Below are 14,481 nucleotides of genomic sequence, written 5' to 3'. Positions count from 1 at the left end.
CACTTGACCATGGTGTAGAAGCAATTCTCATATAACTATTCTGTCTCTCACTCTCAGCCCCGTATTCAATAAGTGACAAGAGACATTCAACACTTTACGATCAAGCAGGCTTTGTGTTAGGTGATTTTGCTCAACCATAGGTGAACATAAACGCTCCGAGCGCGTTTAAGGTAGTACGGGAAGTAGGTTAGCCTGTCAGTGCATTTTCAACCTCACAGTGGGTTTATCAGGACACAGCCCCATTGTGAGTTGAGGAGCATCTGGTAGTCTTCAAATTTAACCAGTGACTATAATTGTCCTCCAGTTCCTTCTAAAACAACGAGTAGTTGGCAACTGTGTATTGCAGGAGAACTATTGGAAAAACAAACCCAAAACAAGTCTTTGGATGCTAAGGTGAAAACGTTCACATAGGAGCTGGTGTGGTGTAGGGTGTCAAGCCACCAACTGTGAGCTGGCATCCCATATGAACACCTGTTCCAGCCCTGGCAGCTCCACTTCCAATTCAGCTCCCTGCTAATGTGCCTGGGAAAGCAGCAGCGGATGGCCCAAGTACTTGGGAGTTCCAGGATTCTGGCTTCTGCCTGGACCAGCCTCAGCTGTTGCAGCCATTTGGGGAATGAACCGGTGGATAGAAGATGATCCCTCTCTCTTTCTCTCTAACTCTGCCTTTAAAATAAATAAATCTTTTTAAGAAATGTTTACGGCCATTGGAGGGTGAACCAATGGCAAAAAGGAAGACCTTTCTCTCTCTGTCTCTCTCTCTCACTTATCCACTCTGCCTGTCAAAAAAAAAAAAAAAAAAAAAAAAAAAAAAAAAGAAATGTTTACATCATTCTTCTCTGTAAGACCTATCCATGATCGGCAAGTCTGATTCTCTCGGAATATTCCCCCCAGAGGACATACCTGCTGTATCAATCCTCAAGACCTTGAAAAGCAAAAAATCCGCCTTCTCCTTGGATAGTCGCATATGTAGATTTCGGGCCACTTCAGCAGCTTTGAGAACCTTGAAAGGTGGCCCACTCTGCACGTAAAACACAACCGTGGTGCTGCAGAGGCAACAAGAGGGACAGCCGCACGGTCAGCTGGTCACTGGGTGACAGACGTGTCCCCTGGCCCATCTGACCCGTGGCATCTGAGAGGCAGGCTGCTACCACCCATGGGCCAAAGACTGGATCTTTCTACTCGCAACTCTCTGGGCTCCGAGAGGAACTGCTGGGAGACTACAGATCCAAAGAGCTGTGTATATGTGTGCAGGCAGCCACAACTACACAAAACGCTGACTCTGACACAAGGCCTTCCTTTAACCTTCCAATTGAGACGTAATGTACGTACCGCAGAACTGACCCCTCTAAAGGGTAAAATCCAACAGCTTTTAGTGTATTTGTAGAGTTACGCAACCATCACCAGGATCTAATTCCAGAACATGTTCGTCACCCCAAAGAGGCAGCCATACCCTTCAGCAGCTTCTGCTGTCCTGTCCCTTAAGGCCACTTAATCGGCTGTCTATATGGATTTGCCTATTCTGGACATTTCATAACAGGGACCACGTGAGCTGGGGCGCTGGGGCATAGCGGGTAAAGCCGCCGCTGCCTGCAGTGCCAGTATCCCCTGTGGGCACCGGTTAGAGACCTGGCTGCTCCACTTCCAATCTGGCTCTCTGCTATGGCCTGGGAAAGCAGTGGAAGATGGCCCGAGTCCTTGGGCCCCTGCAGCCATGTGCGAGACTGGGAAGAAGCTCCTGGTTCCGGATCGACACAGTTCCAGCCATTGCTGCCATCTGGGGAGTGAACCAGTGGATGGAAGACTTCTCTCTATCTACCTCTGTAACTCCGTTTTTCAAATAAATAAATAAATAAAGGACCCTGCGATACGTGACCTTCTGTTCTGCCTTTCTCCATTTAGCATGACGTCATCCATGTTGAAGCAAGTACCAGTGCTTCATCCCCTTTTCTTGCCGAATAATATTCCATCACAGGAATATATCATGGCTGTACCCATTCATGAGTTCATGAGCATTTAGGTTGTTTCCACTTTTTGCCTACTCTGAATACATGCTATGAACATTCACATTCATATGCAAGCTTTTGGCTTCCCTTGGACTTAATGGACCATACGGAACTGTATTTAGCATTTGAGGGACTGTCTTCCACAGTGGCTGCATTATTTTACATTTCCACCAGCAGTGCTCCAATGTGTCTATTTACTTGCCAATGTTTGCTGTGATCTTTCTGATCACTGTTGTCCCTCAGCGGCCTTGGGGGTTGGATCCAGAACCCTCCCCCCACTCCGACACCAAAATCTACAGACGCTCAAGCCCTTTACATAAAATGCAGTTGTATTTTTATATAATCTACACACATCCTCCTGTGAACTTTAAATTCTCTCTAGACTACTTATAATACCCAATACAGTGTACATGCCACATAAACACTTGTTAGGCTGTCTTGCCTAGGGCATAATGACATGGAAAAACAGTCTGCATATATTCAGTTCAGATGGAATTTCTTTCTGAATATTTTTTTATTTTTTTAAAGATTTATTTATTTACTTGAAAGTCAGAGTTACACAGAGAAAGAAGGAGAGGCAGAGAGAGAGGGACAGAGAGAGAGAGAAAGAGAGGGAGAGAGAGAGGTCTTCCATCCACTGGTTCACTCCCCAGATGACCACAATGGCTGGAGCTGCACCAATCCAAAGCCAGGAGCCAGGAGCTTCCTCCAGGTCTTCCACACGGGTGCAGGAGCCCAAGGACTTGGACCATCTGCTACTACTTTCCCAGGCCATAGCGGAGAGCTGGGTCAGAAGTGGAGCAGCCGGGACTCGAACCAGCACCCATATGGGATGCCGGCACTGCAGGTGGAGGCTTTACCCACTATGCCACAGCACCAGCCCCCTGAATATTTTTAATCCATGCTTGGTTGAATCCTGGATGTGGAAGCCTCGGCTGCATTGGGCCATGTGGGCAGCCTTCCTGGTGTGTGTGAAGTGGCATCACACTGTGGTTCTCTCTTACATTCCTCTAATGGCTGTAACTAAGAGCATCATTTCATGTGCTTAGTGGCCCTTTGTACATCTCCTCTGGAGAAATATCTATTCAAATCTATATTGGTTTCTTAGGGCTGTTGTAAAAAAAGCACTGCAAACTGATGGCTGAAAACAAGAAGAATCCCCTAGGACAGTTCTGGGGCACAGAAAAACCAGGGCCAAAGCGTCCACGGGCAGAGCTCTCTCTGAGGCCTCTAAGGGCTGTTTGCTTCGCTACTGGCACTCCTTGGCTTGCAGGTGCATCACTCCAGTCTCTGCCTCTGTCACCACAGCATGTTCTCCCTGAATGTCTCTCTGTGTCTCTGGCCTCTTCTTGTAAGGGCAACAGTCAGGGCCGGCGCTGTGGCACAGTGGGTTCACCCGCCTCCTGCAGCACCAGCATTCCATATGGGCGCCTGTTCAAGTCCCAGCTGCTCTGCTGCCTATCCGGCTCCCAGCTCATGCCCCTGGGAAAGCAGCAGAGGATGCCCCAAGTGCTTGGCCCCCTGCACCCACATGGGAGACCCAGGTGAAGCTCCTGGCTCCTGGTTTCGGTCTGGCTCAGCCCCGGCCATTGCAGCCATTTGGGGAGCGAATCAGCAGATGGAAGACCTCTCTCTCTCTCTCTCTCTCTCTCTCTGTCTCTGCCTCTCCATAACTCTACCTTTCAAATAAATAAATCTTTAAAAAAAAAAAAAGAAAAAGAAAAAGAAAAAAGACAACAGTCATGTTGGATTAAGAGCTCACCCTACTCTAGTATAACTTCATCTTAACTAATTACATGTTTTCTTATTTCCAAATAAGCCCACAGGCACAGGCACAGGGGTAAGGACTTGAACCTATCTTCTGGGTGGGAGACACAACGCCCACAGTGTTTTCATCACAAAAGGGTACTGAACTGTCTCAGATGCCTTTTCTGTGCCCGCTCGGACGATCCCTTCATGAATGTGGCTTATTGTATCCATTGATTTGCACACGTTGAGTCACACACACAGCGAGTGAGGGGATGAAGACCACATCGACCCTTTTATATGCTGCTGGGTGCAGCTGGCTGGTATTCTGTTGTCAATTTTTGCTTCCGTATTCACAAGGGATGTTGCTCGCTAGTGTCCTTGTGAGGTGTTTGTCTAGATTTTGGTGACAGGGCAAAGCGGACAGGACGGAGGCATTTAGAAAGAGCTGTGTTAACTCTTAAAAGGTTCTGCAGAATTCACCAACAAAGCCATCTTGTTCTGGGTTTGGTGGAGTTTTCTGATTATGAATTCAATCGCTTTAGTTGTTACAGGTCCACTTAGACTGTTCATGTCTTCTCAAGTGAGTGTTTGCAGCCTGTTTTTCTAGGAATGTGTTCCATTTCATCGAGGTTATCTAAATCTCTGATACATAATTATTCACAGTATTCTTTTACAATCTTTCTTATTTCTGCAAAGTCATAGTACTCCCTCTTTGACTCCTGATTCTAGTAATGAGAGTCTCTTCTATTTATCTTGGTCAATCTAGCTACAGTTTTATCAACTTTGTTGATCCGTCAAAGAAAAATTTTTGGTTTTGTTGGCTGTAGATAAGACTTTGAGCCACTCTCTGATATTTCATGAGTGAGGGAAATGAATGATTCAGTTCCACAGAATGTGTTTTAATCTGGTGTTTTTCTAAGTAAATTTCAGTTCTCCGGAAAGCTAAGTTGCAGCGTTGAACACAGCTGGCAAGTGGAGTCCCTGTGAATGACAGGTTCTCCATGTATATCCTTTCTCTCTCCTCTCACCTCAGACTGTGCGGTATACGAGTTTAAAAATAAAAACCTGGGACTGGTGTCATGGCGTGGTGGCTTAAATCGCCATCCGCGATGCCGACATGCGTGAATGCAAGTTCCTGTCCTGGCTGCTCCATATCTGATCCAGCTCCCTGCTACTGGCCTGGAAAAAGAAGTGGAAAGTGGCCCAAGTGGGAGACCTGGATGACTCTCCTAGCTCCTGGCTTCGACCTGGCCCAGCACTGGCTGTTTTGGCCATCTGGGTGGGGAGTGAACCAGCGGGTAGAAGCCCTCTTTCGGTCTCTGCCTCGCTCTCTCTCTGTAACTCTAACTTTCAAAAATAAATACATATTTAAAACACAAATTCAATGCAAACAAACATCTCATTGAAAATAAAGGTTGAAATTTCAAGCAAATGTTAACCAAGGGTGAGAATGGTAACACAGTGAGAAGCCTCAGCCCTGCAAACACGGGACAGGCTGTGGTCAGGCTGTGAGACAGCTCTTCATGTGCCCCAGGCCATTTGCATGCTCCCTGATGATAGCAATGCCAAACCCAGCTCCCTCCGCTATGCCCTAACCCCTTCATCCAGAACATTCCCCATCGACAAGCATTTGCTGAGCCCTGTCAGATGGACCTAGAATGGCCTGAGCTTACCTCCGCCCTTTGAGGGAAAAAGGTCTATGGATGGGATAGAAGCCTGTGCAGAAACCCGCACCAAGTGCATACATGAGCAGCTGCCCGCTGCACTGGGGCCATGGCCTCTGAGCACACGGCTCCTACCTGAGGTCCGAGTGGGCCTGGATCTTCTGAACCTTGATGTCCGAGTGCATCACACGCAGCAGCACGGCCAGCTGCCTCACCAGGGTGCCCTTCTGCCGCTCCGTCAGCTGCCCAGCGCCCACCTCCAGGATCAGCTCCACCAGGCCACCCTCCCTAGGGTCTGCGAAGAGAGCAGAGGCGGCAATTCCACTTGGATAGCTCAGGTGGCACAGGGTCAGGAGCTCAAGGTCACCTCTGGGACTCCTGCGCTTGGGTTTTAGGACTTGGCCAAGTCCCTCTAAATGCCACAGGGGCCACCCCCGGGAGCACCTTTTCCTCGTGCGGCCCCAGTCCCTGGTCTACTGTTTGTGTCCCACGAGGTAATGAGATGTATCAAATTAGCATCACTTACGCACCTCCCCAGCACCAGAAAGAGAATTTCAGGCCCCAGTGTGGGGGTGGAGAAGGCTGCCTCCCTAGCTCTGCCCTGCCTTAGCTCTCCAGGTACAGAAGCCACGTCCACTCCAGGTGGGACTTTTGTCTTCCAGCAGGAAACAAAAGCAAAAAGAGAATCATGGGGCTGATGCTGTGGCGTAGCAGGTGAAGCCACCACCTGCATCGCTGGCATCCCGGATGGGCGCCGGTTTGTGTCCCGGCTGCTCCACTTCCCGTCCAGCTCTCTTCTATGGCCTGGGAAAGCAGTGGAGGATGGCCCAAGTGCTTGGGCACCTGCACCCACATGGGAGACCTGGAAGAAACTCTTGGCTCCTGGCTTTGGATCGGCGTAGCCCCGGCCATTGCAACTATTTGGGAACCAGTGGATGGAAGACCTCTCTGTTTCTCCTTCTCTCTCTGTAACTGTGACTTTCAGGTAAATAAACACCTCTTTTAAAAAGAAAAGAAGAGAAAATCTTGCTGCCAGATATGAGTTGCAAGGCTGAGTCTGCAACCAAGTGGACAGAAGTCCCCAAAGTGGGCCCAGCCAAGAGCTGTAGCCAGGCACACGCACCTCCCACACTGGGTTACACCTGCTACCCGCAGAGAAGCCTGGCGCTGACCGGCCTCTGCCCACAGACGCACCTGGCTGCACCTCCACAGTGGCGGAGTCTGTGTCCGAGGCTCCCTGCCCGTCGGTGACTCGCAGCTGGAAAGTGTAGACGCCCTCCACCAGATTGGTGAGCCGTAGGGCTGCGCTGTGGTCAGAGCCATCGAGGACGTCCTGAGAAACAAGGCGAGCAGCAGGGCCGTCATCAACCCCCAGTTCCCAACGTCCAGGCTTCCGCTCACCACCCCCCCAATCCTTTGACTACGTGTGTAACTGCAAAGGGAGTCTGAGGAGGAAGGCGCTGGGGGCCGCAGGGCTAGCGGAGGACCACGGGGATCCTGGTCAGCACCTCTTCCCTGCACAACGCCTGGAGGAGCAAATTCTGCAGGCGGAATTTCTTGAGCTGAGCTCACCGAGCCCACTCTAGGAACAAGCAAGCAAACGAGTGCTCCCAACCAACAGAGGGAAAGGCTGTTGGCGAGGGTGAGGCACAGGTGTTCAGGGTCATCTTTCCCAGCACAGTTCTCCAAGGCTGTCACCCTGCGTACCCTCCCCGTATGTCATGTTCGCCTTCCCCAATGGCCCAAGAGCCTGGGGAGGAATGTCCCTGTTCTGTGGGCTTCAAAGCTCTGAAGAATTGGCAAAGAATCCCCCAGACCCTGTGCTGAATCTGCTCACGGGAGGGAAGGGTCAGAAGAATGGCATGCTCTGAACAGATGCTGCTCTATGAGGGCCAGCCCCATAGCATGGAGTCTGAAGATGCCTCACCAAGGACGAAGCACTGTCGGCACCCTCCCAGGGACCACTCCTCGGGCACACGGACAAGAGCGTATCTGCACCTCTCGTCCTCAACTTACAGCCTACGAGGTACCGTGATCCACAGGGGAGAAATGCCTGCCGGGTGCTAAACATCAAGGTCTGTGCAGGTTGGTTCAATGAGGATTGAACCTTAGCCAACTCACCGTCCGTCCCAGTATCTCACTCTCTGAATCTGTGAAATGGGTTAGCAATCCCTGCCCTACGGACATCTGGCTTGCGACCAGGAAAGAATCCACATGGACTAAGACAGGGGTGATGGGGAAGCTGAGGTACAGAGTAGAGCACTGGAGGGCATGGCTTCACAGCTTTCCAGGCTCTGGTTTCTGACCCACCCACAACCCAGGCAGGAAAAAGTCAGAAAACACCTCAACATTTGCTTAAGTCTAATGATGGCCAGCAGCCCAGTGCCTCCAGCCTCAGGGCATCCCAGTGCAGAGGCGTGAGCACCATGCTGTGGAGACAGGGTCAGAACACAGGTGTGGGGGCCAGCGCTGTGGCATAGCAGGTAAAGCCACCACCTGCAGTGCTGCCATCGGTTTGAGACCTGGCTGTTCCACTTCCAATCCAGCTCACTGCTATGGCCTGGGAAAACAGCGGAAGATGTTCTATAATCCTTGGGCACCTGTACCCACATGGGAGACCCGGAAGAAGCTCCAGGCTCCTGGCTTTGGATCGGCTTTGGATGGAACACCTCTCTCTCTCTCCTCTGTCTCTGCCTTTCTGTAACTCTGGCTTTCAAATAAATAAATAAAATTAAAAAAAAAAAAAACAGAGGTGTTGCTGTGGACTGAACTGTGGCCCCCAGTCCACCTGTTAGAGTCCTACCCCTCAGTGGGACTGCACCCAGAGCTGGGACAGATGAGGAGGTAAATAAGGTTCCAGCAGGCCATTTGAGGGAGGCCCTGATCCTACAGGATTAGTGTCTTTATAGGAAAGGGACCAGAGAGTCCTTTCCATCTCTCTCTCGCCCTCCTGCCCCCAACACTCCCTAGCCTTGGACACAGTGAGAAGGTGAGCCCCTGTCTGTAAGCCAGGAGGAGAGACTTCACCTTGACCTTGACCTTGTTGTCCCAGCCTCCAGAACCACTGTCTAAGCCTCCCAGCCTGGGGTGTTTGGTTGTGGCAGCCGAGCTGACTAAGATGTAGCAGTGGCCCAGGGCCAATGCCCGGTAAATACTCACTCCAGCTGCGGGGCTTTGGCCATCCCGGATCCACAGATAGGACACAATTCCTTGGTCATCGGTAGACCTTGAACCATCCAAAGTAATGGAATTATTGGGAAGCACAAGAACATGTCTGCCACCAGCCCGGGCTCTGGGAGGGCTATTATTTTCTAAGTCAAATACAGCAAAAATGAAAGCAGAGAGATTGATGTAAGATGCTGGTGATGGAAATCGTGGCATCAAACACCCACAACCGCCCCACCTTGCAGATAGGAAAGTGTAACATATTCCAAAGGCGTTGCTTTCTGCCCCAGACACCTGTAAGATCCCCTGCAGACTTCCTGCAAGCTCTGTGCTTAACTGGTTCTCACTGGGATGAAAAAGGTAAAAGCCGGCACATTGGGAATTCTTCTCATAAAACAGTTTTTTGCTCCTTGGAAAAAAGAAAACAATGACCTTACTTATGTCCAGGGACCAGAAACTACAAATATTTTCCATTTAAAATATCCTCTGGGTCAGTTCTCACCAGGTGACGCCGTCTGGAAACAGAAACATCTTGATTTCTAGTACTGCCAAATCTTGAGTGTCCTAGATAAGGAACTCGAGTCAAAACGGAGCAGACCCTCATTCCTCTGCCTGTGTCAGGCATAAAGGAGGAAATTAAGGGCCAAGCCGAGGGAACCGCCTCAGGAAGGAGGGGCCGGGGTGAATGCGGCAGGACTGGGGTGCAGTGAGTGGGGAGACCACAGTAAGACATGGCCCCGATCTGGAGACGAGGCTGCTGAGAGGCAAAACCATCTGGCTTAGCTGGGGCTCAGGGACCCACCTGCCCCTTCAAAACAAGTCAGGCAACAGAAAAAGGGGGTGAAGGCACCAGGTATTGACCCGAGGCTCATTAACACGCCACTGGTCACTGGCCCTTCTCATCCTGGGAAGCGACACCAGGGACTGAAGCAGAGGCCACTGAGGCCATTGCCAACTTCCCACTGCACTCAGTGCACTCCGGCCGGGAGAGATCTGAGGAGGTCGATTGTGGTGCCAGGGAGGCTTAATTCCACTGCGGACATGGCATCTCAAAATGCCCACGGGATGGTGGAATTGAAATATAAGTTTATTTTGGTGATAATTTTTTTTTCAATCCATGCATAGGTTTTCCAAAACGTGCATTTTCCACTCTTTCTGAAAACCCCTCAGAGAGAAAGGCCAGAAATCACATAAGTGGACAGGGGGTAAAGTGAGTCACTCTGTTACAACGCTGTCTGGGTCTTCCCTGGGTGTTAGTTCCATAAGCAGAACCCAAGACGGCCCCTCCCGTACCCCTGGGCTGCCACACTCTCAGACTCCAGTCATGATGCTCCCCCAGCACCTAGCCCAGCCCAGCCGCTCCATTGCCGCTGGTGCGACACACGCCCATATGAATCGATGCCCTCAAACCTGCCGCTGCCGGCTGTGAGCCTGACTTCACACCATCCCCGTCACCCACCCACAAGCGGAAACTAAGCGTGTTGCTGTCATCCCGGACAGCGTTCCTCTCAACCTCCAGATCTGGCAGGTCTGGATTCTCCCCAGTCCCGAGAATTCAGGAGCACAACTCTCTTCCCAATGCATCCTTTCCCCTCTTCTCTGGATGGCCTCAGATGGGGCTCATTTCACCGCTGATCCAGGCAGTTACCACTGCCTTCTAACTAATCTCCAAATCTGAGGAGCAATATGACGTAACAAAAGGGTTTGCTTTGCATTCTCCAACAAGAAGAAAAGAAAACAGGAATCGATAAATGCAACGAGATTGGCAAAACTCTGACAGCTGCTGAGGCTAGAGGATGGGCATATGCTGGTCCATTAAGACTACTCTCCTGGGGTTGGAGCTGTGGCTTAGCAGGTAAAGCCACTGCCTGCAGTGCCGGCATCCCATATGGGCACTGGTTCGAGTCCCGGCTGCTCCACTTCTGATCCAGCTCTCTGCTATGGCCTGGGAAAGCAGTGGAAGATGGTCCAAGTCCTTGGGCCCCTGTACCTGCATGGGAGTCCTAGGGGGAGGCACCTGGCTCCATGCTTCGAATTGGCACAGCTCCGGCCATTGTGGCCAATTGGGGAGTGAACCAGCAGATGGAAGACCCCTCCCTTTCTCTCTCTCTCTTTTAAATAAATAAATAAATCTTAAAAAACAAAGACTTGGCCAGCGCCGTGGCTCACTAGACTAATCCTCTGCCTGCAGTGCTGGCACCCTGGGTTCTAGTCCCGGTTGGGGCGCCAGATTCTGTCCCGGTTGCTCCTCTTTCAATCCAGCTCTCTGCTGTGGCCTGGGAGTGCAGTGGAGGATGGCCCAAGTGCTTGGGCCCTGCACCACCCTGCGCCTGGCTCCTGGCTTCGGATCGGCGCAGCATGCTGGCCATAGCAGACACTTGGGGGTGAACCAACAGAAGGAAGACCTTTCTCTCTGTCTCTCTCACTGTCTACCTCTGCCTGTCAAAAAAGAAAAAAGACTACTCTCTCTTCTTTTATGTCAACTTGAGAATGTCTACAAAGGCTTGAAAAAAATCCAAATCCATATCACTTTGCTGCTAAGATTGGTTCAGCCCTCTCGACTGCCCAGAGGATAAAGTTCTAACCCATTACCTTCATGGCCCAGCCTCAGCTGGGGGCTGCAGCCTCCCCTAGCCCCGTGCTCTTGCCCTTGCACCATACATGGGCCTCTCCAGCCCACCATGCTTCCTCCTCCTCCCCACTTCAACACATCATTGTCAGCCAGAGATTAACTCATCCAACCTACCCCCACCCAGGCTCTCCCTGCATCTAGCACAGTGCTACACAGAGAATACGGACATTCGAAAGCCAAGGACCTCAGGCAGCTCGCAAATGGGCAGACAGCAAAGGAGACAAGTACCCAGAGCAGCACTGCACTGGTCTATACCGCAAGCTACACAATAAGAACAAGACAGAACGTGCATCTCCAGGGAAGAGAGAAAAGCAAAGCTCTTGGCCGCAGGCCCAGAGGCAGAGTGGAGCTGTCAGGAGGTCAAGGCCACAGAGGAAAGGAGAGGCTGTTTCCTGGCAGAAGGCGACAGGAAACCAGCCAGTGCGGCAGGAAGGCGGGCTTTTCCGGGCTTTCCTGGGCTGGCCAGAATCAGACGCCTGCTGTGAACAAACAAGCAACCGGCAACATTGCTGCACACCTACGAGACCCCCACCAGGGTCAGACCACTCACCCTTCTTCACCTTCACGGCCACTGTCAGGGTGGACGTGCTGCTCAGTCCCTGCTGGTCTCTCACCGTTAAGCGGAAGCGGTAGGCGCCCACCTGCAGGCCAGTCACGGTGGCTACTGCCTTGTCCACATTTTCCATTTCCACCGCACTGGGGCCTCTAGGACATGAAAGCAGGGAACAAGAGGGAAGCCCTGAATATGGCCGGCGTGTGACCTGGCCCTCCTCAAGGCCATCTAGATAGTCCTGAGCTAACTCGGGAACTCGGGTCACCTGCACTGGGGCACTGGTCTGGCATGGGCCAGAAAGTCAGTCTCCTGAGAGATGCATTACTGGGTGGCAAGGGTCGTGGGTGTGGTGGCAGAAACACCTGGAGAGACAGGCCCAGCTGCCTCTTCCCCTCCGGGCCACCTGAAGCCACGCGACCTCACCAGTCGAGCCGATGGGGACATCAGTATTCACTCCTTCTGTGCAGAGCTCAGGGTACATTGTGGAACGCAGTAAAGCCTGCACATTGCCAGTCTGCAGGCACCATGGGAAGACACAGTGCAGACCGGACCACACACAGGCTTCCCAGCTCCTCTGGGGGCCTCACAGCAAGACAGCCCCACTCCCCGCCCCCCTGCCGGCTGCCCGCCTTATCCACCCGTGCTTGAGCCATTCTTCCACCAATAAAGCTCGGTTCCTTCTAGAAGGGCACTTCAACCCTGCTTCAGCAAGCCAAGGCTGACCGTGGGCTGCAGATCCCCGACAGGCTACCTGACCAGCTCCCAGCGGTAGAAGACGATGCCGTGGTCGTCACTGCTGCTGCTCCCATCCAGGGCCGTGCTCCCCACGGGGAAGACCAGCTCCTTGTCGGGGCCAGCCACGGCCACCGGAGGCCTGTTGCTCTCTAGAATGACAGAAACAGTGTGGGAAAATGTTCTCCCTTTGCATGACGTCTGAAATTCGCCTGTCTCTTGACTTAACCCAATTGCGGTCAGCCTAATGACCCCACAGCGTCTGCATTTGCAAATTCAACAACCGCAGGCTGGAAATATTTGGGGGAAAAAATGTGTCTGTACTGAACACATGCAGATGCTTTTTCTTGTTGGGTCTTAACTGTAGGGAGACAGTGCGAGAAACGCATCACTGGCAATCCCTCCCTCGTGTGAACACTACACAGGGAAACTTCCTCTAGGCCACGGCGTATGCACTGCTGTGTGTGGATCGATAGTTGATTTGCAATGTCATTATGTCCTCTAGGAGTGTGTTCCATGACACTTACATCTCTACAGTATTGTAAGTCATCTAGAGAAGGCTTCGACTACACAGGAGGATGTGCAAGGTTGGATTTTATGTAAGGGACTTGAGCGTTTGCAGATGTTGGTATCCATGGAGTTCCAGAACCATCCATCAAGGGTCCTGAGGCAGCTGGACCCGTAATTCAGTCCTGGCAGCCACCAGAGCATGCAGTGTCCTTTGGGAGTCCTGGGAAGAAACTGCAGGCCCTGAGCGGAACCAGGAGTTGAATGTTCCAAGTGTGAGACTACGGATACAGCAGTGAGAAAGACTGCTCCCTGACTTCCACACCTGTGGTGGTTTGTGTTTTAAGATTTAGTTATTGGCCGGTGCCGTAGCTCACTTGGCTAATCCTCTGATGTGGCACTGGCACCCCAGGGTTCTAATTCCGGTTGGGGCGCTGGGTACTAGTCCCGGTTGCTCCTCTTCCAGTCCAGCTCTCTGCTGTGGCCCAGGAGTGCAGTGGAGGATGGCCCAAGTGCTTGAGCCCTGCACTCGCGTGGGAGACCAGGAGAAGCACCTGGCTCCTGGCTTCGGATCAGTGCAGGGCACCAGCCGTAGCGGCCACTGGGGAGTGAACCAACGGAAAGGAAGACCTTTCTTTCTGTCTCTCTCACTCTCTCTCACTGTCTAACTCTGCCTGTCAAAAAAAAAAAAAGATTTAGTTATTTATTTGAAAGTCAGAGCCACAGAGAAGGGGGGGGAGGGAGGGAAGGTGGGAAGGAGGGAGAGAGATTGATAGAGAGAGACAGAGGGAGAGGGGGAGGGGGAGGGGGAGGGAGAAGGGGAGGGGGAGGGGGAGGGGGAGGGGGGGAGAGAGAGAGAGAGATCTTCCATCCACTGGTTCACTCCCCAAATGCAACAGCCAGTTCTGGGCCAGGCTGAAGCCAGGAGCTAGGAGTGTCATCCAGGTCTCCCACATGGGTACAAGGGCCCGAGCACTTGGGGCATCTTCCAAAGCTTTTCCCAGGCCATTAGCAGGGAGCTGGATCAGAAGTGGAGCAGTGAGGCATGAACCAGCACCCACATAGGATGCCAGCGTGACAAGTGGCAGCTTTACCACTGTCCCATAGCGCCAGTGCCCTGTGGTGTCTTTAAAGACCTTCAAAAGTCAGAATGAAGAGCAAAGTGGAGAGCAGAAGAGCAGGAAGAGAGAGGCAGGAACAATGAGGGGAGGGAGTTGATATCAATGCAAAAGTGTCTCTTGCTATGTGTGGTACACAGGATATGTTCAAAACATTTAATGTTAAACAAAAATAAAAGATACAAAGTATCACAGATATTGCTACTGATAAAATAAAATTTCTGTAAAAAAAAAAAATTCACATAGTCAGGAACTAAGGCTGCCATAACCCAGTGTCTGAGCTGTGTCACTACTTGCTAAGAGCTGAATTTCCATTGCTCTCAGCAGAAAACTCTCATGGAACCTTCATGAGGGG

The 14,481-nt window shown here is 51.6% G+C and overlaps 1 protein-coding gene across 1 annotated transcript in view; it reads right to left on the bottom strand.

Moving 5' to 3' along the window:
- KIAA0319 (KIAA0319 ortholog) overlaps positions 1 to 14,481 on the bottom strand; it is a 64,530-nt gene that overhangs the window by 8,663 nt on the left and 41,386 nt on the right. The window contains exons 11-16 of the mRNA XM_062187361.1: positions 12,521 to 12,653; positions 11,767 to 11,921; positions 8,579 to 8,730; positions 6,614 to 6,752; positions 5,555 to 5,714; positions 904 to 1,046 (exon numbers count right to left, since the gene is read on the bottom strand). Coding sequence (XP_062043345.1) covers positions 904 to 1,046; positions 5,555 to 5,714; positions 6,614 to 6,752; positions 8,579 to 8,730; positions 11,767 to 11,921; positions 12,521 to 12,653 — 882 coding nt within the window. The remainder of the gene's footprint in view (positions 1 to 903; positions 1,047 to 5,554; positions 5,715 to 6,613; positions 6,753 to 8,578; positions 8,731 to 11,766; positions 11,922 to 12,520; positions 12,654 to 14,481) is intronic.

The sequence above is a fragment of the Lepus europaeus genome, chromosome 3 (genome assembly GCF_033115175.1).
Source record: "Lepus europaeus isolate LE1 chromosome 3, mLepTim1.pri, whole genome shotgun sequence".
NCBI lineage: Eukaryota > Metazoa > Chordata > Mammalia > Lagomorpha > Leporidae > Lepus > Lepus europaeus.
This window is presented reverse-complemented; position numbering and strand designations above follow the sequence as displayed.